This window comes from Drosophila mauritiana, chromosome 2R, assembly GCF_004382145.1.
Source record: "Drosophila mauritiana strain mau12 chromosome 2R, ASM438214v1, whole genome shotgun sequence".
NCBI classification, from domain to species: Eukaryota; Metazoa; Arthropoda; class Insecta; order Diptera; family Drosophilidae; genus Drosophila; species Drosophila mauritiana.
The window spans coordinates 6,334,928-6,356,138 of NC_046668.1; the positions used below are offsets into that span (position 1 = coordinate 6,334,928).

Sequence of the window (21,211 nt, forward strand, 5' to 3'; positions counted from 1 at the left end):
GCCAAGTTAGTTCTTTAATTCATTCATTTATTCATTTTATTTTATGTGATGTTTATGCCATCAGTTTGAATTCAGATAGCAATAATCGATAGGTCGATTTTTTTCGATACTTGGTCACTCTAGTTTGAATTGAATTGACAACAAATAGCTCCGCGAAAACGAATCTGGGTTTTGGCGAAAATGGCAGCCGCAGCAGAGGGAATCGATGGAGTCTACTCCGTCCGGCTGGTCATTGCGGATTTCTATATGGAGAAGCCGCAGTTCGGCATGGATCCGTGCTATTCGGAACTGCGCGGCAAAGAAATCAAGCGGGTGAGCCAGTCAATTTCACCACATTAAAAACTGGTATAACGATTCAATCCACTACAGGTGCCAGTGATTCGAGTGTTTGGCGGCAACTCCAGGGGTCAGAAGACCTGCATGCATGTGCACGGTGTGTTCCCCTATCTATACATTCCGTATGACAAGAAGGATTTTGAATCCCTGGAGCGGGGCATCCTGCAGATGGCCATGCACCTGGACAAGGCCATCAACATATCCCTGGGCCAAGGCAGCTCCAACGCACAGCATGTGTTCAAAATTCAGCTGGTCAAGGGCATGTGAGTTCTTCCTGTACCTCTTCTTGGCGCAAATCTCTAGCCGATCTCTCTTTACAGACCCTTCTATGGCTACCATCGCGTGGAACACCAGTTTCTCAAAATCTACATGTTCAATCCCCGGTTCGTACGCCGCGCCGCCAACCTTCTGCAAAGCGGCGCCATTCTGAGCAAGAATTTCAGTCCGCACGAGTCGCATGTGCCCTACATCCTGCAGTTCATGATCGACTACAACCTGTACGGGATGAGCTATGTGCATGTCCCGCTGGAGGTTCTCAAGTTCCGGCGCAGCCATGACGATGACGGCAAGCTGGATACATAATCTCTTCAAGTTCCTAACTAACCCATCACTAACCCTTTAGTAATCCCCTATGCGAATGTCAAGCCAGAGCAGCTTCTGGACATCACAACCGCGAAGAAAGTGGCCTGTAGTGCCTTAGAGGTGGATGTCAGCTCGAACTTTATACTGAATCGGTTCCAGCTGGTGACAAAGAGCAAGAGCAGCCACACTAACCCGGGCATCGAAGCAATCTGGAATGATGAGAAACTGCGCCGGCTAAAACTTGTCGAGAAGCACACCGATGCTGGCGATGAGGAGAAGGCTGAAGCGGTAATCCGGGAATATGGTACATCTTGTATTGAGAAATCCTATAGCCTTGTATCCATCGTAGGTGCCAGTATTGGAATTACCGCCAACACAGGAGCGGCATCAAATTGAAGTCGCCGAGAGCGATATCTTCTACCGCACCGCTCTGGAGAGCAAGCTGATGACACTGGAGCAGTCCACACTGTCCGAGCAAACGTTGTCGGATCAGACAATCCTTCCCAATGTAACCATGCAGACCACCTTGCCCGGCACAAAGGCGCAGAAACGCATGTTTAACTTGCAAAAACTTCTAGCCAACGCCGTTTATCCGGAGGAATGCTCACAGGATCAGCAGCAGCTGCTGGTTAATGCTTCCTTCATACAAAACCATGTTACCTGCGGCTACAGCAGCAGTGTCAGCCTTTCAACCCCCAAGGATGAGTCCGATTGCTTGGACGAAACTCTAGTGGATGAGGAACTAATACTGAGCCTCACACAGCCCCATGGAGCGATACCCCATGATGCCACCTGTGAGTACACGGTTGCCGTAAACTACAACTCCCATTTTGCTATAAACCAGTTGTTTTTTCTTCGCTTCAGTGAGGGAGGAGGATTTGGAACTTTTGGACGCGTTGCAGCTGTTGGAGGAGCAGAATGAAAGTGAATCCCATGTGGATTTAGACAGTTCATTGGCTCCATTGTCGCAACATAAGAAGTGTAAGTCCTTTATGGAGTTGTTTTTTATTAATCGATTAAACTGCCCACTTTTTGTAGTCGAACTAACACCCGAGCTGTTGGACAAGGAGACCGCAGCTGCTGCTGCTCTTTTCGACGAAGATGGTGACTCCGACGAGGATGCCGACCAAGAAACCCGACATGACTTCTCCACAGTTCTCGACGATGTCGATGAGTTGTTGCTTAAGCTAACACAAAGTCAGCCTGCTGAATCGAAGGAGCTGAAAGCATCTAGTAAACTGCCCCAAATTGATGGTGCTGATGATCGCCTACAGAGGACCCCCATTAAATCGATCAGCTCTAGGTCAAAGTCAAGTCCTCCAAAGACTCCAGCAACGACAAAAGGTCAGAAAAGCCTGCCCAAATCGCCACGTACTCCGAAAACCAGTGCAGCCAAGAAATATGCGCCGCTGGCTTTGACTATTGGAAGCAGTTCAGCAAATAGTGGGTAAAATTGATAACGAACACACGAACTTTTTGAAATCATAACCAATTGCAGAAAGCAACGATGAATTCGCAGGGAGACCATCTAATCCACGCCTCAGTTTGCAGCTAGACCAAGGATCGGGAACACTTCGGTAATCAAAAAATTTGTCGTTTTCATCATATGTAGGGCTTTCAATGACCAACATTTTTTTTGTTCGTAGGCCAGAAACCTCCTTGCGCAAAAAACTAGCCATGTCCGAGATGCGACGGAAAAGTCTTGAGGACAGCTTTGTGCTATTAAAGAACGAGTATGGTTAACAGATATCCTTTATGGCGCAAGGCGATTTATATTATTGTTTTCCCGATAGTTGTACTCCAGTTAGGAGTACCAGACGATCAACTCGCAATCTGGACAAAACACACATTATCTGTTCCCTTACGCCGAGGGACAGAAATCCTGGCATGAGCGACATGTTCGAAACAGACGACGGCAAGCAATTACCACAAGAGAAAAAGGTAAGAAAGACGCGATGGAGCACTCGTGATCAAGTCAATGAAAGTCTACCCAAGGCTGAATGTGAGATAGAGCCTCACAGGTCTGAAAGAAGTGGCTTGGATGAGATGAAGCCGCGTCGCAGTGCCCGCCTTAAGGTTAATTCGGTACATCCCGCCGAGTGTTCCAGCGAAATAGAAACAACTAAGCCACGAGTGACGTCTGCAAGTCTGAATAGACCTCAAAAGAAAGCCAGACTATCCCAAAGTTCCGAACAAAATACCAAAACAAGCATGAATGGAACTCTTGGCTTGGAAAAAGCAAGAAAAGTTCGTTCGCGTAACTCAAAGAGTCCGCAGCAGCAAGAAAACTCTGTTTCTGAACAGATCGAAGATCTCAAAAGTAAACCCAAAAAGTCTGATGAAACTGCAAAAAACAGTGACGAAAAGTTACGAAGTGAGCTAATCCCACAGGAACCACCTGATATTTCGTCCGGAGATCCAGCAAACTCCAGGGAAAAGAGCACATTTAGTCCAAGCCATGATGAGGCTATCGAATCCGACACGGAAAGCGATAAAATAGTCACCAAACTTCGTAAAACACCCAACTTGAAACGCCTTCGATGGAGCATTCGGTCGGACTTGCTAAACAAACAATTAACTCCCAGATCAGGCATAAGACCCCCTGAGACTCAGACCACTCCTCAGCTGAGTCCCAACAGCAATGAGAGCAACACACCGGAGCTGATGCGAAGTTTCTATGAGCATTCGCTGATTGTGAACAGTCCGTCGGTCTTCAGTGACTTCTTAGATAGCCCCGAGATACATATGGACTCTCCTAGGTCTGCTCCTCCTTCTCCCGATAGCAACTCGTTCGTGATTGCTCCCTTGGAGCTGCCTCCATCCTACGATGAGGTGGTTAGCGGTAGCCGCAAAATGGACATACCCGAGTACGAGTTCCAACAGCCCTACTACAGCAATCCCTCCGATGTGACCAAAGTGACGGAGGTGGGCTTCCTGGTGCTCCACATTCCGGGGAACAAGCTGAATGACTGTGATCCCTTCCAGAGCGTACTGGGCAACGATCGTGGGCTGGCCTCCTGGCGACGTCGGCAACTGATAGCCATTGGTGGCCTGGCAATGTTGCAGCGATATCGGGGAGAACAAAAAGTACGGGAGTACTTCAGCACGCAACAAAGAATAGCAATCGAGCCAGCACAACTAGCACCCACGTGGCAGGAGGCCAAGATCTGGTTGAAAGCCAAGGAACTCCTTCGTCAACGGGAGGAACCAAAAAAGTCATCCGATGACATAGACAGCCCCATCAAGATCAAGCGGCAGAAGATCACAATGATGCTGCAGGCTGAGGAAGGCGATGGCGGGAGTGGTGATGAAGATGCTGGTGAGGAACTCGACTGCAGTCTAAGCCTAACGCCCTTGTCCCAAGCTAAGGATAAATGCAAGGCAACACCTATCAGTAGCAAAGCCAGAGAAACAGGAAAGAGTCGCCTTAAACGCGGAACTAAGCTCAACTTCATAGGAAGCCAGGACGAGGAACCACCAAGCTCGCAGTCCAGCGAACAGAGCGTCTCCAGTAGCGCGGCCCAGGCGGAGCTAGATCGTAGTTCCTTTCTGCGCCAGTTAGAGGGCAGTAGCCAGGAGAGGCAGCACGACCTCAGCTTTGGACTTAGCCACGCCACCTTGGACAACACGTTCGGGTTCAAGGTTAATTTGGAGAATCTGCAGCAGGCCAAAGCCGACATTGATTGCAACCACCTGACAATCATAACTTTAGAGGTGTTTGTGTCCACGCGAGCTGATCTCCAACCAGATCCCATGCACGACGAGATTCGCTGTTTGTTTTATGCTATCGAACACAGTTTGCCGGATGAGAAGCTGCCTAGCAAAGCCTGCGGCTATATAATGGTGAACACTGTCCAGGATTTGCTGAGCGAAGGACCTTTTCATGGTATAGATCGCGACATTGAGATGCAAGTAGTGGCCAGTGAGGCGGAGGCATTTGAGGCGTTGCTGGCTTTGTGTGGACGGTGGGATGCGGACATATTTGCAGGGTACGAAATCGAGATGTCCTCTTGGGGCTATGTGATTGATCGCGCCAAGCATCTGTGCTTTAACATCGCTCCTCTGCTGTCCCGAGTGCCCACACAGAAGGTCCGGGACTTTGTGGATGAGGATCGGGAGCAGTTCACCGATTTGGATGTGGAAATGAAGCTCTGCGGCCGCATTCTGCTGGACGTATGGCGTCTGATGCGCTCCGAGATTGCATTGACGTCGTACACCTTCGAAAACGTGATGTACCACATCTTGCATAAGAGGTGTCCCTGGCACACTGCCAAATCCCTCACCGAATGGTTCGGCTCGCCCTGCACCCGCTGGATAGTAATGGAGTATTACTTGGAGCGAGTGCGTGGCACCTTGGCTCTCCTGGATCAGCTGGACTTGCTGGGACGGACCAGCGAAATGGCCAAGCTCATTGGCATTCAGTTCTACGAGGTGCTGTCGCGCGGCTCGCAGTTTCGCGTGGAAAGCATGATGCTGAGGTGAGTGTAGATCCGAGAGGTCATAATATGTTGTATCCTTATGAACTCTCTGTCTTCACAGAATCGCCAAGCCAAAGAACCTGGTGCCACTTTCACCCAGCGTCCAGGCTCGCGCTCATATGAGAGCCCCCGAGTACTTGGCGCTAATAATGGAGCCGCAGTCACGATTCTATGCCGATCCCCTAATCGTGCTTGACTTTCAGAGCTTGTACCCCAGCATGATCATCGCCTACAACTACTGCTTCTCCACGTGCTTGGGTAGAGTAGAGCACCTAGGCGGAAGTTCGCCCTTTGAATTTGGCGCGTCGCAGCTTCGAGTTTCGCGGCAGATGCTGCAGAAGCTGCTGGAGCACGATCTAGTTACGGTTTCGCCATGCGGCGTTGTGTTCGTGAAGCGTGAAGTGCGCGAGGGCATCCTGCCGCGCATGCTCACCGAGATCTTGGACACGCGCCAAATGGTCAAGCAGTCGATGAAGCTCCATAAGGACAGCACTGCACTTCAGCGGATCCTTCACTCACGACAGCTGGGCCTTAAGCTGATGGCCAATGTCACCTATGGCTACACCGCCGCTAACTTCAGTGGCCGAATGCCTTCAGTGGAAGTGGGCGATTCTGTAGTTTCCAAAGGACGGGAGACCCTTGAGCGTGCTATCAAATTAGTGGAGAACAACGACGAGTGGAAGGTCCGTGTCGTCTATGGCGATACGGACTCTATGTTCGTTCTTGTTCCGGGTCGAAATCGAGCTGAAGCTTTTCGAATCGGCGAGCAGATCGCCAAGGCCGTCACCGAAATGAATCCACAGCCAGTTAAGCTGAAACTGGAGAAGGTCTACCAACCTTGCATGCTGCAGACCAAGAAGCGATACGTGGGTTACATGTACGAGACAGCCGATCAGGAGCAGCCCGTTTACGAGGCGAAGGGCATAGAAACTGTGCGGCGAGATGGTTGCCCGGCGGTGGCCAAGATGCTGGAAAAGGTGCTGCGCATATTGTTTGAGACGCAAGACGTCAGCAAGATCAAGGCATACGTGTGCCGGCAGTTCACCAAGCTGCTGTCGGGCAAGGCCAACCTGCAGGACCTGATTTTCGCCAAGGAGTTCAGGGGTCTCAATGGCTACAAGCCCACGGCTTGTGTACCAGCACTGGAGCTCACACGGTAGGCTACGGGACATTCCTTTGCCATTCCAGAAATGTATTATGACCTTTTTCTTTTTCAGTAAATGGATGCAAAAAGACCCACGACATGTGCCGCGTCGTGGTGAACGCGTGCCCTTCATAATAGTCAACGGCCCGCCGGGCATGCAGCTTATTCGCCTGGTGCGCAGTCCGCACGACATCCTGGCCAACGAGGGTCACAAGATAAACGCCATCTACTACATCACCAAGGCGATTATTCCGCCGCTGAATCGCTGCCTGCTGCTCATTGGCGCCAATGTGCACGACTGGTTTGCCAGTCTGCCAAGGAAGTTGCTCATGACGCCGGCAGTTGGAACCGCCAACGAATTGGCGGGTGCACGAGGTGCCAAGTCCACCATTTCCCAGTATTTCTCTACCACCAGCTGCGTGATCGACTGTGGCCGCCAAACCAAGGCGGGCATTTGTCCAGACTGCCTGAAAAACGCCACCAAGTGCGTAGTTGTGCTCTCAGATAAGTCGGCGCGTCTGGAGAGGGGTTACCAACTAACCCGGCAGATCTGCCAGGCTTGTTGCGGACGACTGGGTAGCCTCCAGTGTGATTCCCTCGACTGCCCAGTGCTGTATGTCTTGGAGGGAAAGCGAAGGGAACTCCAGCAAATCGAGCACTGGAACAAACTCCTTGAACTCCACTTCTAGTGCCAATCAATACTCGTATTTGGATTTGGATTTCTCATTCATAAGAGATGTATATGTATTTTAACTTTCAGCTCGTTTACAAAAGTTAAAATTACACGCATTGATTCTGCCAGTGCTTCTAAACATGTACGTAGCTTATACTCTACTTATGCATTGGGTGATTTTGTTGTGTGTAATACTAGAGGAATTGTTAACTATTGATATTGTTTATTTTTATCGCGTTATGATTGTTATGTGAGCTGAGCATGGAGCCAATAAACGAGCGTTTTAATGTTCACTTAAAACTTGTAGTTTGCTAACTTGTAAGACATCCGTGTTGTGTGTTCTTCAATGAGAATGAATATGAAATTATCGATCTATAATAATAGGTTTTTTCAGTTCCGCGTAGGATTTCATCTTGCGTTTTAACAGTTTCAATGATTAACCGAATTACATAACACTTAGTATTTGATGTAATGAACATTTTGATTTCTGATTTAGCCCTGATTCGTGTTGCCTAAATACAAATTTGTATACTTCCAATTGAGCAATTTGCCTCGATACAAAAGGAATTACAGTAGAAATATAAAAAAAAAAACCTTGCGTTAGTTAACGTATATGTAGTAGCATTTAAAAACCTTGAAAACATGCCACTAAACCACTCAAAAAATATGAATATATTTATGGTTTAAATAACATCCTAATCATCCATTTCAAACATCATGGCGTTCTTAGCATCCGATTCATTGTTGTTGCTGTGGGCACCTGCTGCTCCAGTGAGATCCAGTCCGCTATCGGTGCAGTTCCTTGATGGATTTTCTTTCTGCTGTAAATAAGGGGAAACATTATTAGTATTAAAATCGAATGTAATTTTCACACTAATTTTAAATATTGTCTTGGCAATTGAGCTGTATTATCACAAGCTAACACGCTGATGTTCATATTTCTGCGATTGTTTACTGTCTACAAGTGCAAAAACTTTCCATTCCCTGGAGTTTGCTGCAGCTGCATATTTTCCTGCTATAAATACAGCTAATTTCGGATTTGTTTAGATTTCGCACACGGGTAATACAATTCCCTAAACAAAGGTTTGATCAATATTTATGTCTTGTGTGACGAAAATAAAGCCAAACTGCCCGATTTCGCTGATGGGCCATAATTCAATTAGCAAGCTAACAGCCTAACTGCCCGCTAACTGGACGGGATATTCGCTCAATTAACTAGATCTTGATCTCACCTTGAGGGCAGAGCCCCGGGTTTCCTCGTAGTCGACGGAATCGCCCTCGCTGAGGCGACGCTGCTGAGCCCGCAGCTTGAGATCGCGTCGCTTCTGGTTCTTCTTGCGCTGACCCAGGATGCTGGAGTCAAGTCTGTGCGAATAAGTAAATTGTCAAATTACCGAGCATTTTCAGGGGTTTCAGCTGGTACTTACCGGAACACTTGCTTCATGATGTGATCGTTAAATCTAACAGTCTTCTTGCAGCTCTCCGAGAGCCCGGCATCCGAACGATCCTCCTCGGGAATGCCGCCGAATGATTGAGAGAACAGCGAGGCTCCGGATGCGTCCACGGAGCACGAGTACGAGGAGGAATCGTCAATGGACGAGCAGCTGTCCGACATCGAGGGTCGGGGCCCGTAGCGGCTGAAACGCTTGAGGATGCCGCGATGAGAGCGGCCGATGCTATCGTTGCTCTCCGAGTAGCTGCGTTGCTTGCGCTGCGGCGGCAACTTAAACGTGGCCCTCGGCTGAAGCTCATTACTTTTAGACAGTGGCTCCTGGATGATCATATCTGCGCAGGCAGATTCGGATAGGGAGCGCTCCTTCTTGTTCCTCTTCCGTTGCTTCTTGCCGGACTTCTTGTTCTGCACCTGTTGCTGCTGCTGTTGGTCGCTTTCTGGCTTTTGGTCCTGGTTCTCCTTATCTTCTTCCTCCTCCTCCTCCTTTGTGCCGGGGCGAATGGTAATCTTCAGGGCATGGCCCTCCTGGTTGCGCTCGAATTGGACATCGAGCGGAGCATTCTCCTTCTTTGCGCTAACCTTTCCCTTGCTCTTCACATGGTACTGCCCATTAACTGGGTACTCTTTGAGCTCCGTGGCATCTAGACCGGCCAGATAGCCAGCCGGAGTCTCGCTCTGCGAATTCAGACACAGCTTAAGCACCACATTGTTGTCCCAGGCCTCTGCCTCAGCACTCTCGATGGCGGAATCCTCATGATCCGCCGACAGTTCCACGTAGAAGGCGTAGTGGGTGGGATAGTAGCCACTGCCGATGGTGGCGAACTTGAGGTGCAGGCTCCGCTGCTCCCTCAACTGCTCAATGGAGTCCGGTTGAACGTTGGGCACGTGCAGCACAAAGGCCATCACATTGTCCAGCACGTTGCAGTCGAACTTGCTGGGCAGTTGGTAGTGCACGGAGCTCTTCAGGAACGGGCTGTTGGCCTTGCGCACGACAGTCGGCGAGGCTGAGGGATCACACAAATTGATGTCATATTAATATATATTTATATATTTATTTTAAAGAGTATCAAAGTAAAAGAAATCTAATAACTATGAAAAATCCAATCCATATTATCTGTTGACTTAATACAATTTTAATCGCTTTGGTTTAGGAATGGAATGGAATACACTTTCTACCGGAGTTATACGAGTTTTTATCGTTAATGATATTTACTATAAAGTTAGTTAGCGTTATTAGCTAATAAAATCCTAATAGCAGACTCTTAAATATGATATTATTAATGATTTACTTACAAGTCTCGGAGATATCCGCCTTGGAATCGCTGAGTTCGCCATCAGGATCTTCCTCCACAGGCGATTCGCTATTGGAGTGCAGCTCCACGCCGCTGTCCTCGCGACTGAAGTGGCGCAAGGTTTCGTGCATCTGGGCTTGCTCCTGGATGCTCTTCCGGACCACAGGTAACGTGATGCTCAAACGACGCATATCAGTGTCGAAGCGGGCCCGGCCCTCCTTGTCGTCCACGATGAAGGGCAGGTCCAGCTTCAGGCGGTACTTGGCGCCCTGGCGCTCGCTGAACAGGTATACGGACTTGGAGGTGACGTCCAGTTGGCACTCGGCTGTCGAACGGAGCAGGGGAAGCTCGATCTCCACGACAAGAGAGCGAGGAACGGTCACGTGCAGCTTGGCATCCAGCTCGTCCGTGTACTCGGACAAGTCCACGTCGTGGCTGTGCTTGATCGTATACCTGGGCACCGTGAACTCCGGCACCGGAGTGGGCTTCGTTTTCATGGGCAGTACGCGGGGCTCTGGTTTCCCCGGAGCGGGTGGCTTTGTGGGGAACATGTGCGCCAGCGGATGTGGCTCCTGCTCCTCGGCCGTGGGATTATCTGACATCTTGCGTATCACAGTGGGACGGGGGATACCCTTGTAGTCCAGCTTGGGGAACTTGAGGTTGGCGCGATCCAGCGAGACCTTGTACTCGCGCTCGACTGCGTCCAGTGCCGTATCGATGAGGCATTGGCGGAACTGCTTGTTCCGCATGGCCAGGTGAAGGGCGTCGGGATGGAAGACGACGTCGAACACCTTGCAGTGGTTGTTTTTCGCATCGAAGTCATCGCGCGACGTGGTCTGGGCCATCGGAATGGACCAGCTCAGGCCACGGCTGCCACTCGACGGATCTGTGGCCACCTCGTTTTTGGGCCTCTCGATCTCCTCAGAGCTAGCGATGTTAATGAAGCACTTGAGCTCGCCATCTAGAGCGGTCTTGATCACGAATCCCGGCTTCGGGTGAATGAACCTCACTTCTACGCCACGCTCCTTCTCCAGCTGCGTGATCTCCGCCTCGTAGATCTTGCGGTTCTCAGGGTCCTGGATCTCGTCCACGTAGTCGAAGAAGAGCTTGCGGAACTCCTCCTGGCCAAAGGCCTCCTGGAATCGGTTGAACTCGTCCTTGCTTATGTCGAGCCGCTCATCGTCACAAAGTTTGGATTGTTTATTACGCGATCTGGATGCGGACATAGCTCACTGGCACACTTCACTCACGGAGGGATCTCTTCGGTCTCCTCTTCTCTTCTCGGCACTTTTACTACACAAATAAAATTTTCTTATCACTTCGGCGGGTTTAGATTTGTTTGTTTCTATTTGTTAGGGGTTGCTCAGTTTTGGGCCACGTTTCCTTGGCAAATGCGTTGGGTTTCTATTTCTGGAACGTTCTGAAAGTACAAATATACATAGATGTAAGTACGGACAATCTTGTAAGATAATCAACTATCTTATATTACGTATGTATAATTGCAATAACATCAAAATAAGTCCTACATATCATTCGATTGGAAAAAAATTACTAGTTTTTCTGCTCCGACTATAAATATTTATAGTTTTGCAAATAAACCTTGAGGGCATGACTGAATCTTGCGGAACATGGCGAAACTCTGGAAACTTTCCAATCGAATCCGAGATAAGCCAAATTACTAGGTCCCAAGGTTGCCCTAGGTCCTGACCAACTCGCAGCCAAACACCGAGCTGGCATTTAATCAAATTCTAATCGGCAGATAGGCAAAAAAAAATATTAAATCAATGACGCAGAAAGGTCGCTGTCGAAATTCGCCGGCTATCCGCCGGATTTACGGGCATTATGTAAGTAGATACACATGTGTGTAGATTCTACATACACATGTACAAACATGACTACAAACTGACCACGAGTTTTTTTTTTACTTGTCGGCCAATAAATAAACGAACTGCGTAGTTTGTGAAATTCTAGGAGAACGCGTGAATGTTTTTTTTTTTAACGTGTTTTGGTGCGATGCTTTCCCGACGAGCGTGTTTATGAGAATGGGAGCGCTCCGCCCGAAACGCCGGCAAATATTGGAGGCTCTTCGCGAGTCGAGCGGCCCGCAAAGAGAGCGTCCTCTGCGCAGTGAGGGGCTTTTGATAAGCGCGAAAAAAACCACTTGCCCCCAATTGTTTTTGTTTAGCGGGATTCTGCCCCCGTCGCCCCTGCGCTCTCACACACATTATGCGATTTCTGGCGCAACCCAACTAATTGTACAATAAACGACCACATCTCTACACACATATGTATGTATGTATATACAAAGATAATGTTTGTATTGCGTCTGCCAACTGATATTACAAACTTATGTTTGTATGTACATGCAGGGCGGGGGGCGGTAATTGGAGGGTCCCTACGTCGTGTGTATCTCCTTCACTGCGAGGAAAACGAGGAAAATTATAACAGTTACGTGACTAAAAACACATGTTTGCACTGTGGGAGGGGAAAACTCTCGCTTGATCGATACTAGCTGAAACCCATTGATTTTCTGGACAAACCGGTCGCAGTGGAGATGAAAACCCTAACTAAGCTAATGTTTTTATTATATTACATGGCACCGGGTTGGTAAATCAGTCAATTTCACTCAGGAAAATAACTTAATGCTACGAAAACTCCAACATTGTAGATCTTATGCTTTTCCACTCACCTGAATTGAAAAAATACGTGCTTTGTGAACACAACGGCACAGATTAAAATAATTGTCTGTTAAATGGGCTGCTTTTCAATAGACTCTTTGATGGGAGTTCGAGTTCGACGTTCTAGAAACTTTTCCGCTGACCGGCTGCTCGTGTTGGTGTGCGTGTTGTGCTTTAGTATTTTTACGCAGGGCATTTGGGAAATTTAGAGACTCGGTATATTATGTGGAATGTGTTATGTGCAGATAGATGTGGGCCCTGGTCACACTGTCAGCTAGAAGTATATCGATAGGTTCCGATAGGCTGGGACAAATAACATTTCTAGCAATGGAGTCCAATATATTTTTAGGATTTCTATTGATGTTTCTGCTGTACAATAATGCCAGAGGTGGGCCCTAATTAGTGTTAATCAATTACCGAGTGCTTGGTGAAGAAAGTGCGCAAGAGAAACTCAGATTTTAAGGGGTTTTAGAGCCACATAGAATGCCTTGAAAAGTCACTGAGTGTTTTGGATTTGTTTTCATATGCTGCGGTTCTGGCCAATTGCGTTGCGTATTTGGCCTGGCCAAGGCGAAAAAAGTTCTCACGGAATGCTGATTGGTGAAAGAAGCACCTGATGGATCCCACAGAACGTATTATATAAACGGATGTCGTGGGCGTTTTGCAGCATAAGTGCATTTTCTCAATGATTTACCCACGCACACCACCGTTCCGTGTGTGTATACAGAACTTGCTGGGGCGCCTGTGTGTGTGTGTGTGTGTTGGTGCTGGTGGTGTTGGTGTTGGTGGGGCCTTCCATGTGTGTACATATGTGCTATGTGCATATGGTTTAATGTGCATTTGTTGTGTTTCAGCCGAAATCAGCGATCATCTGCGCGAGGACATTCCGGATTTAGACATGGAGCCCTCCTCGGCCTCATCCGCCCATCTCAATGGCAAGGAGCTACCGGCCGTGCCACAGAACTCGGTGCAGACGCATCCTAGGTGATTATATCTTAAGTCTTGAACCCATAGCTTGTAGCCCCGCTTCCGTCCACACTGTATTGCTAACATCTTTTCCCTCCCAATTGCCATGCTGCTAATCCCTAATTAGGAGACACATTAAGAGTAAGCGCCGCATGAAGAGAAGGTAAAACCTACACGACTCGTGAACTAAAACATCGTAAACTGGTTAACTTTAAGTTCCAAATTTGAAAATATTTATAATTTTACTTTAAAAACCCTTTTTTCAAGATATTTAATAGTATAATGTACTTCTATATCCAAATGTTTACAACTATAAGCCTATTTAACCCTCTCTTCTTTTTAATAGATACAAATGCTACTCCTGCGAGCCGCCCTGTCGGGATCCCTATGAGTTTACCCACACCTGCCAGAATGCGATTCAGGTGAGTACTCCACCTTAAACTTGATTAAAACTTACAATTAACTTAATTTCCCAACTTCAACAGTGCTGGAAGTCGCGCACCCGCGATGCCGATGGTCAGGTGCAGGAGTCACGCGGTTGCAGCACCTCTCCGGATCAACTGCCCATGATCTGCAGCCAGAACTCGTTGAAGATCAACGGGCCCAGTAAACGCAATACGGGGAAGTTCGTCAATGTGGTCTGCTGTGCCGGCGATTACTGCAATGAGGGAGACTTTCCGGAACTGCTGCCCTTCGACAATAATGATGTGACGGTGATAACCGCGGATACCAGTAGCATAAGCAAGATGCTCGTCGCCGTTCTGGGTCCTTTTCTGGTGATCGCTATGCTGGGCGCGGTGACAATCTTCTTCATTCGTCGTAGCCATCGCAAGCGTCTGGCTGCCACGCGAACCAAACAGGACCCGGAGGCGTATCTGGTCAATGATGAGCTGCTCCGCGCCACCAGCGCCGGCGACAGTACGCTGAGGGAGTATCTGCAGCACTCGGTGACCTCCGGCTCGGGAAGCGGATTGCCGCTGCTGGTGCAGCGTACGCTAGCCAAACAGGTCACCCTAATTGAGTGCATAGGACGAGGCAAATACGGCGAGGTTTGGCGCGGTCACTGGCATGGCGAAAGCATCGCCGTCAAGATATTCTTCAGTCGCGACGAGGAGTCCTGGAAGCGGGAGACAGAGATCTACAGGTGAGTACCAGATTATTCGTGACTCTGTACTTTGTAGCTTTAGAAATTTTAAACTGTTTCCCATGAAGGAACGTGCCCTAGTGCAGTCATCACTACCTGTTGCTCTATGAATCATTAATAATCGGACTTTATTTTTCAGCACCATATTGCTACGACATGAAAATATTCTCGGATTCATCGGCTCCGACATGACGTCGCGCAACTCGTGCACCCAACTTTGGCTGATGACGCACTACTATCCACTGGGCTCGCTCTTTGATCACCTAAACCGTAACGCCCTAAGCCACAACGATATGGTATGGATTTGCCTGTCCATAGCTAATGGGCTGGTGCACTTGCACACAGAGATATTCGGCAAGCAAGGCAAGCCAGCTATGGCCCACCGCGATTTGAAGTCCAAGAATATACTGGTCACCTCGAACGGCTCCTGCGTGATAGCCGATTTCGGACTGGCCGTTACCCATTCGCACGTCACGGGACAACTGGACCTGGGCAACAACCCCAAAGTGGGCACCAAGCGCTACATGGCCCCAGAGGTTCTGGATGAAAGGTGCGTGCTAATTGGCAGTACAAAAAAGATTTTTTTACATTAACAATTTGTTTATTGCAGCATTGATTTAGAATGCTTCGAAGCACTGCGCCGCACAGATATTTATGCATTTGGACTTGTCCTCTGGGAGGTTTGCCGCCGCACCATTTCTTGCGGCATAGCAGAGGAGTACAAGGTGCCCTTCTACGATGTGGTGCCAATGGATCCCAGCTTCGAGGATATGCGCAAGGTGGTCTGCATCGACAACTACAGGCCCTCCATTCCCAATCGCTGGAGCTCGGATTCGGTAAGTCGCTATTGATTGCCATTCCCAGGATCTTTGATCTCATTGTTGTTTTCATTTTTTAGTTAATGGCTGGCATGTCCAAGCTCATGAAGGAGTGCTGGCACCAAAACCCCAACGTGCGCTTGCCAGCGCTGCGCATCAAAAAGACTATACATAAGCTGGCTTCCGCTGACGAGAAGATACGCCTGGACTTCGACGAGGTCTGCGTTTAGTGGTTGTAGTCGAGCCTTAGCTGTAAGCGGTAATTTAGGTGTACCACCTAGGTAGTCTAAGATTCATTCATTGACATACCCTGCATTTCACACTATTAGTTCGTAGGTATATTATTCAAAGCTAAGCCAAGATCCTGCGTGTTGAAGAAAACTAATCCAAGTACAAGACCCTTGGGAGCTTATAGATATATAGAAGACTTTAACATATTTACTTTATGTTTGGATTGACTTTATCGTTTCCGTTCCACCGTGAGCCTAGCCTGAAAAGGGTGCCTTTGAAATTGCCTTAAGTTAAAGTTAGCATCGACTCTAATGTATGTTCTTGGGATATCATCCTGTAAAGTTGTCATTTCACTATTTACCATTATTCATCGTTCATCAAGTGCCATTTGCAATTGAGAATTGTAAACGCCTTAACTTTAAGCTCACTCTTTGAACTTTACACTAAATTCATAACTCTAGAACTTGTCCATGCTATGATAGAACCATAAGCCACACCACCAACTGACTTGCTATCTTAGTTAGTTAAGCCTTTAGGACTTAGTTACCCACGCAAAGAAGCATACACACCTACTTGTATATTGTACAAATGGCAAGCTATTTAAGTTTTGTATAGTCTAAACGAAATGAAATACACGAATAGGCATTAACTTTGGGATAACTGGGTTTATTGGCTGGGTTAATGTCAATTGTCCGCCGTCAGTACACGGAAGCTCTCGTCGTTTTCTTCGTCTAGGAAGAGCAGACGGAAGATGTCGTTGAAGAAGTCGGGATAGTAGTCGCAGGCGCGTTTGCAGTCCGGAGTCCAATTGATTTCAAGCAACTGGGGCTCCATCACCTTCTCCTCGTCGTCCTTCCACCGCAGCATGATGTCAGCTGCGTAAAGAGCTCGTGATTGGGCACAAGGAGCCAGGCCGCAGGGTGGATCTGCTTGACTGGCGCACTGAAGCACCTCGAGCAGCATTCTACAGATCTGCTGCTCCAGAGCCGACCAATCGTTATCCGGATACTGTTCCTGCCAGAGGGTCAGGAAGTCGTCGCACTTAACGTGATGCAGCTGCGCCTCCGTCTGGTAGTTCATCACCGTGTAGTGTTTCTCGTAGTCATCGAAGTGATCCAGCGAGAAAGGATGGTTTGCGAAACGCAGGAAGAACTTCCGGTGAATATATGCCTTCAGGGGTTTGACGCTCTTCAAAAGGATTACATAGCGAATATCGAACTTTACGCTTCCTTCCACCTCCTGCCGACTAAAGAGAACTGGTCGCTCGATGTACTTCTGCGCTATCTTCGGACCAGTGGCCGGTAGACGTACGATCTGCTTGATGTTGTCCGTGATGTGTGTGTCCAATCCGCGGGCCAGGTTCCAGGGCTTGATAATCCAGTGGTTGTCGAGGCCCTTGGCTGCTCTCGTTTGGTAGTAGGCCGCGAACTCCTTTAGTTCGGTGGACAGATTATAGGTGGTGGGCAGCCATGACGGAAACGTTTCCAGCGTATGGCTATCATGGTGCTCCTTGGCCGCCCGGCGGCCCACAATGCTGAGGAGATCCTTAATAGTGATCACGTACTCGAAGGGAAACTGATTGATGAACTTGCCGGGCGAACTATCGGCAAAATCCTCGAAATTCTTGAAGTGGTGTGTGAGCCACAGGACATCCGCCTCGTCTGCATTGTTAACTAGGATGAACTCGGAGGAAGTTAGATGACGGCGCACCACCTCGTACTCTGCATACACCTTCAGCGGATCGCAACGTGTCCTAGCTGGCAGTGGATCAGTATCGTCTTTGGGATAGGTCTCAGGGATGTGACCGCTGGTAAAGTAGTCTGCCCGGGGTTCAACCTGCAAGAAGCTTTCGCCCGTGAGGTCAGCATCGCGCCAGGGCAAAAGCAGGGCAGCCCGCTGGGGCGCATCCTTGGCCACGTGCTCCAGCACATCGCGGGTCACCGCTTCTCCGACATCGCAGTCCCGAATCGGAAAGAGCACACTGTACGTGGTTTGGGTGTTCAGGTAGAGCAGCGGGACAAGTCGAAAGTTGGGATCGTCTGAGTGGTTCACCGCCGAGCCGACTTCGTCCATCACATACCAGATGGGCTGGCGCTCCTCGTCCGACAAGCCTTCGCTGCCGATGGAGTAGGCGTGGCAGTACTTCCACAGGCGGCGCAGGATCTTATCGACGCGATCCTCCAGCTCAAGGTCAACGCCAGTGATGGCCGAAAGTCGGTCCGCCAGTTGCGGATACTGCTCCAGCTGCTGCCGAGCACCGTTCAGCCGGAACGTCCAGGCGTGATCGATCAAATAGATGGCCTGAGGATCACTGGCCTTTATGCCCTGCTCCCGGGCAACGCCCAGTGCGAACACCGGATTGGGACTGTCGTCGTCCTCGGCCGGATTCTGCTCCTCATCCTCATCGTAGTCGATCAGCATCAACTGGAGTGCTTCGCCGGCATCGAAGGTTTCCGTGGTCAGTTTTTGGAACAGAGCCGGCCAAAAGATCAGCGGAACACCGGAGGACTCCAGCTGCGGCTTGTGCAGCGCCACAAACTCGTTGTACTTGCTTATGCCGTCCATGTGCAGAGCGGGGCGCAAAAAGGAATTCTCTTGGAGCACGACCCGGTTAAAGTGACCGTATACGCCGGGGTCCAGTGATGCGTGTTTCTTCTTCTTTGTGGCCTCCCGCGGAGGAAATCTGCACTTTTAGGACTCGGTTCAATTGCCACGATATTTTCAGGGATCTGGTTTGAATATAAAACTTTTAAGTGTATGTTTTAAAAAAAAAGTTAGCGCGAACCCAAAATAAAACAACACAATCCTTAAAAAATTGATCTTCCTCCTTAATTCCAATTGGAAGAACAAAATAAAAAAATTAATAAGAAGTCTGCCTCATTCAGTAAAGCATGCTTAGAAAAGTAGCTTCCTTTGTTTAAATATTAATAATTCACCGTTTATCGGGCAATGCTAGATATATTTTAAATAGTTTTCAACATGATAAATTCAATTTTAAATCTTAAAGTCTTCTGTTTCCACATCCCCCTTTCGCCACCACTGCTAAACGTTGACCAGCACTGTCGGCGGCCAGCTGATCGGCCCAGCAGCTGATGGTGTGACCGCAGTCTGCCTGCTAAGTGCGCCTGTATGCGTTAGTCGCTCTTCCCACTGGATTAGCAACAACAACAACAAGTATTTCACCATTAGAATAGATAACATGTAATTGCGACACGGAACTTGAATCAGAGCAAGCCAGGCCACTTTCCGCGGAGCACTAGCAGAAGTACAAAGTCATCCCAACTCGGCAGTACTAGTGCTACAAATCCGAATTCACTCCCGTGTCAGTATTCATGAAACTCTCGACTTTCGACGGGTACGCACGTATGTAGCGCGCAAATGTTGGCGAAACATTATTGTTAGGATACCACACTCCCCCCGCACACACCATAGAAATCAGCAGTGAGTGATCAGATCAGGTCGATCGTGAGCGAGATGAGCGAACCGCTAGCATTGGCGAGCGTCGGCGTGGTGGATCCAACGCCCGCATCCACCAGCGTCACTATTTCGAACCTGCCGCAGCCAACAGTTGCGCTGGGATCGGAATCCAAACCGTCCATGGACCTAGAGGTAAGCAGGGCGAGCAGGTCCCTAGGCCCAGGTTCAGTTTACCATCATAGTCGGCCCTGCCTGGTGAAATCACGAAAATCCCCAAAAGATATACCCAATTACCCAGCCACATTTCGCTAGCAACTGCGCAATTAACCGACAGCCGCTGGTTAAGTAATTTTTGGGTCGGACCACCTGGCATGGATGACAAAGCCAGCGGCTAGAGGTGCCCATCGAACCCACAACGCTCCCAACGCTCACCCCAGCAACACCCCAAATTCACTCGTCACTTTCATCTCTCACCTGCAGGATCCCCGGAACAATAGATTCTTTCTCTGGAAATGGTTGTGTAACTGGACATCCAGCTCACCAACTATGCTGCGTGCCGTGGAGAAGAAGATACTGTCGTACGTGAAGCTGCCCTACCGCGGCTTTTTCGTGGACATCGGGCCGGCGGTGGGCGAAGCGGATAAGATCTGGACCATCAGCATGAATACCGAGTCCAAGGAGGTGCCGCTGGTGCTCTTGCATGGCCTGGGCGCAGGCATTGCCCTGTGGGTGATGAACCTCGATGCCTTTGCCAAGGGCCGACCAGTCTACGCCATGGACATCCTCGGATTCGGTCGCAGCTCCCGGCCGCTGTTCGCCAAGGATGCGCTGGTGTGCGAGAAGCAATTTGTGAAATCAGTAGAGGAGTGGCGCCGTGAGATGAACATCAACGACATGATTCTGCTGGGCCACTCGATGGGCGGCTTCATTGCCTCCAGCTACGCCCTCTCACACCCGGAGCGTGTGAAACACCTCATACTGGCCGATCCCTGGGGCTTCCCCGAGAAGCCCTCGGACTCGACCAACGGCAAAACAATACCGCTCTGGGTGCGGGCCATAGCTAGAGTACTGACCCCGCTTAATCCGTTGTGGGCTCTGCGCGCCGCCGGCCCCTTTGGCCAGTGGGTGGTGCAAAAGACGCGGCCAGACATTATGCGAAAGTTCCAGAGCACCATCGAGGAGGACATCAACTTGCTGCCGCAGTACATACACCAGTGCAATGCGCAGAACCCCAGCGGTGAGTCCGCCTTCCACACAATGATGCAATCCTTCGGATGGGCCAAGCACCCCATGATTCACCGCATCAAGGACGTGCGCAGCGACATACCAATCACGTTCATCTACGGCTCCCGGTCGTGGATCGACTCGTCGTCGGGAGAGAAGATCAAGTCGCAGCGCGGCAGCAACATGGTGGACATCAAGATCGTGACGGGCGCCGGCCACCACGTATATGCAGACAAGCCGGACGTGTTCAACCGCTACGTGAACGAGACCTGTGATATGTACAAGGTGGCCGGTGGCAAGCTGATAACGCCCCTGCAGCTAATCCGCGAGTCCACCGAGTCCGACGAGGAGCGCGAGCCCAGCCTGAGCACAGCGAAGACGGTCGAGGTCCAGCCGGAAGTGCAGCCGGTGCCCCAACCTGTCACCGCAGCCGACATATCCACGCCGACCGCCGACGAACTGGCGGCGAACATCAAACCGAAGTGAGCAGGAGCAGCGGCATTCGCTGAGAACCAAACAAATCACAGCTCGCCTGCCAGCCTGTATCTATTAGCTTAGTGTCTTTGCCTAGTATTAAATGGTCATCTTATCCAATTAGCCGCTATTTTTACTCTAGAGTCAGAAATGAAGCCCTATTCTTATTTATATTTTTGAGATTTTCAAGTTATACGCACTGTTTTTAAATAGCTTAAATATATATCTATTTTTGTTAGCAAATCAACTCAGCTCCAAACATCTTCTCTCCAGTGACCTAGGCAGATAAGTTTCATGGAAA

The 21,211-nt window shown here is 49.3% G+C and overlaps 5 protein-coding genes across 7 annotated transcripts; 3 read left to right on the forward strand and 2 right to left on the reverse strand.

Moving 5' to 3' along the window:
- The first annotated feature begins 129 nt into the window (after positions 1-129).
- LOC117138677 (DNA polymerase zeta catalytic subunit) lies at positions 130-7,313 on the forward strand. The gene is made up of 12 exons (XM_033300928.1): positions 130-312; positions 370-599; positions 657-901; positions 959-1,206; positions 1,268-1,712; positions 1,783-1,899; positions 1,957-2,361; positions 2,417-2,495; positions 2,565-2,651; positions 2,712-5,396; positions 5,458-6,552; positions 6,614-7,313. Exons 1-12 carry the CDS (start codon positions 181-183, stop codon positions 7,227-7,229), a joined length of 6,384 nt encoding a protein of 2,127 aa, XP_033156819.1. The 5' UTR covers positions 130-180; the 3' UTR covers positions 7,230-7,313.
- A 103-nt stretch (positions 7,314-7,416) lies between these two features.
- LOC117138678 (protein kintoun) lies at positions 7,417-12,808 on the reverse strand. 2 transcript variants are annotated; one of them, XM_033300931.1, is made up of 5 exons: positions 12,648-12,808; positions 9,960-11,378; positions 8,641-9,670; positions 8,446-8,578; positions 7,417-8,031 (listed from the first exon to the last, which is right to left on the reverse strand). In XM_033300931.1, exons 2-5 carry the CDS (start codon positions 11,182-11,184, stop codon positions 7,909-7,911), a joined length of 2,511 nt encoding a protein of 836 aa, XP_033156822.1. In that variant the 5' UTR covers positions 11,185-11,378; positions 12,648-12,808; the 3' UTR covers positions 7,417-7,908. The 2 variants fall into 2 exon arrangements, with proteins under 2 accessions (XP_033156822.1, XP_033156821.1); XM_033300930.1 differs by having other exon boundaries at positions 7,417-8,034.
- Positions 12,809-12,914: 106 nt separating this feature from the next.
- Positions 12,915-16,444, forward strand: LOC117138480 (activin receptor type-1). Its single transcript, XM_033300609.1, has 7 exons — positions 12,915-13,024; positions 13,491-13,620; positions 13,949-14,024; positions 14,088-14,746; positions 14,886-15,296; positions 15,357-15,582; positions 15,645-16,444. The coding sequence occupies exons 1-7, from the start codon at positions 12,964-12,966 to the stop codon at positions 15,792-15,794; spliced, it is 1,713 nt and encodes a 570-aa protein (XP_033156500.1). The 5' UTR covers positions 12,915-12,963; the 3' UTR covers positions 15,795-16,444.
- Positions 16,441-18,466, reverse strand: LOC117138479 (tubulin--tyrosine ligase-like protein 12). Its single transcript, XM_033300608.1, has one exon. The coding sequence runs from the start codon at positions 18,358-18,360 to the stop codon at positions 16,480-16,482; it is 1,881 nt and encodes a 626-aa protein (XP_033156499.1). The 5' UTR covers positions 18,361-18,466; the 3' UTR covers positions 16,441-16,479.
- Positions 18,467-18,921: 455 nt separating this feature from the next.
- On the forward strand, positions 18,922-21,030 carry LOC117138481 ((Lyso)-N-acylphosphatidylethanolamine lipase). 2 transcript variants are annotated; one of them, XM_033300610.1, is made up of 2 exons: positions 18,922-19,404; positions 19,693-21,030. In XM_033300610.1, exons 1-2 carry the CDS (start codon positions 19,270-19,272, stop codon positions 20,920-20,922), a joined length of 1,365 nt encoding a protein of 454 aa, XP_033156501.1. In that variant the 5' UTR covers positions 18,922-19,269; the 3' UTR covers positions 20,923-21,030. The 2 variants fall into 2 exon arrangements, with proteins under 2 accessions (XP_033156501.1, XP_033156503.1); XM_033300612.1 differs by having other exon boundaries at positions 18,922-19,117.
- Positions 21,031-21,211: the final 181 nt, after the last annotated feature.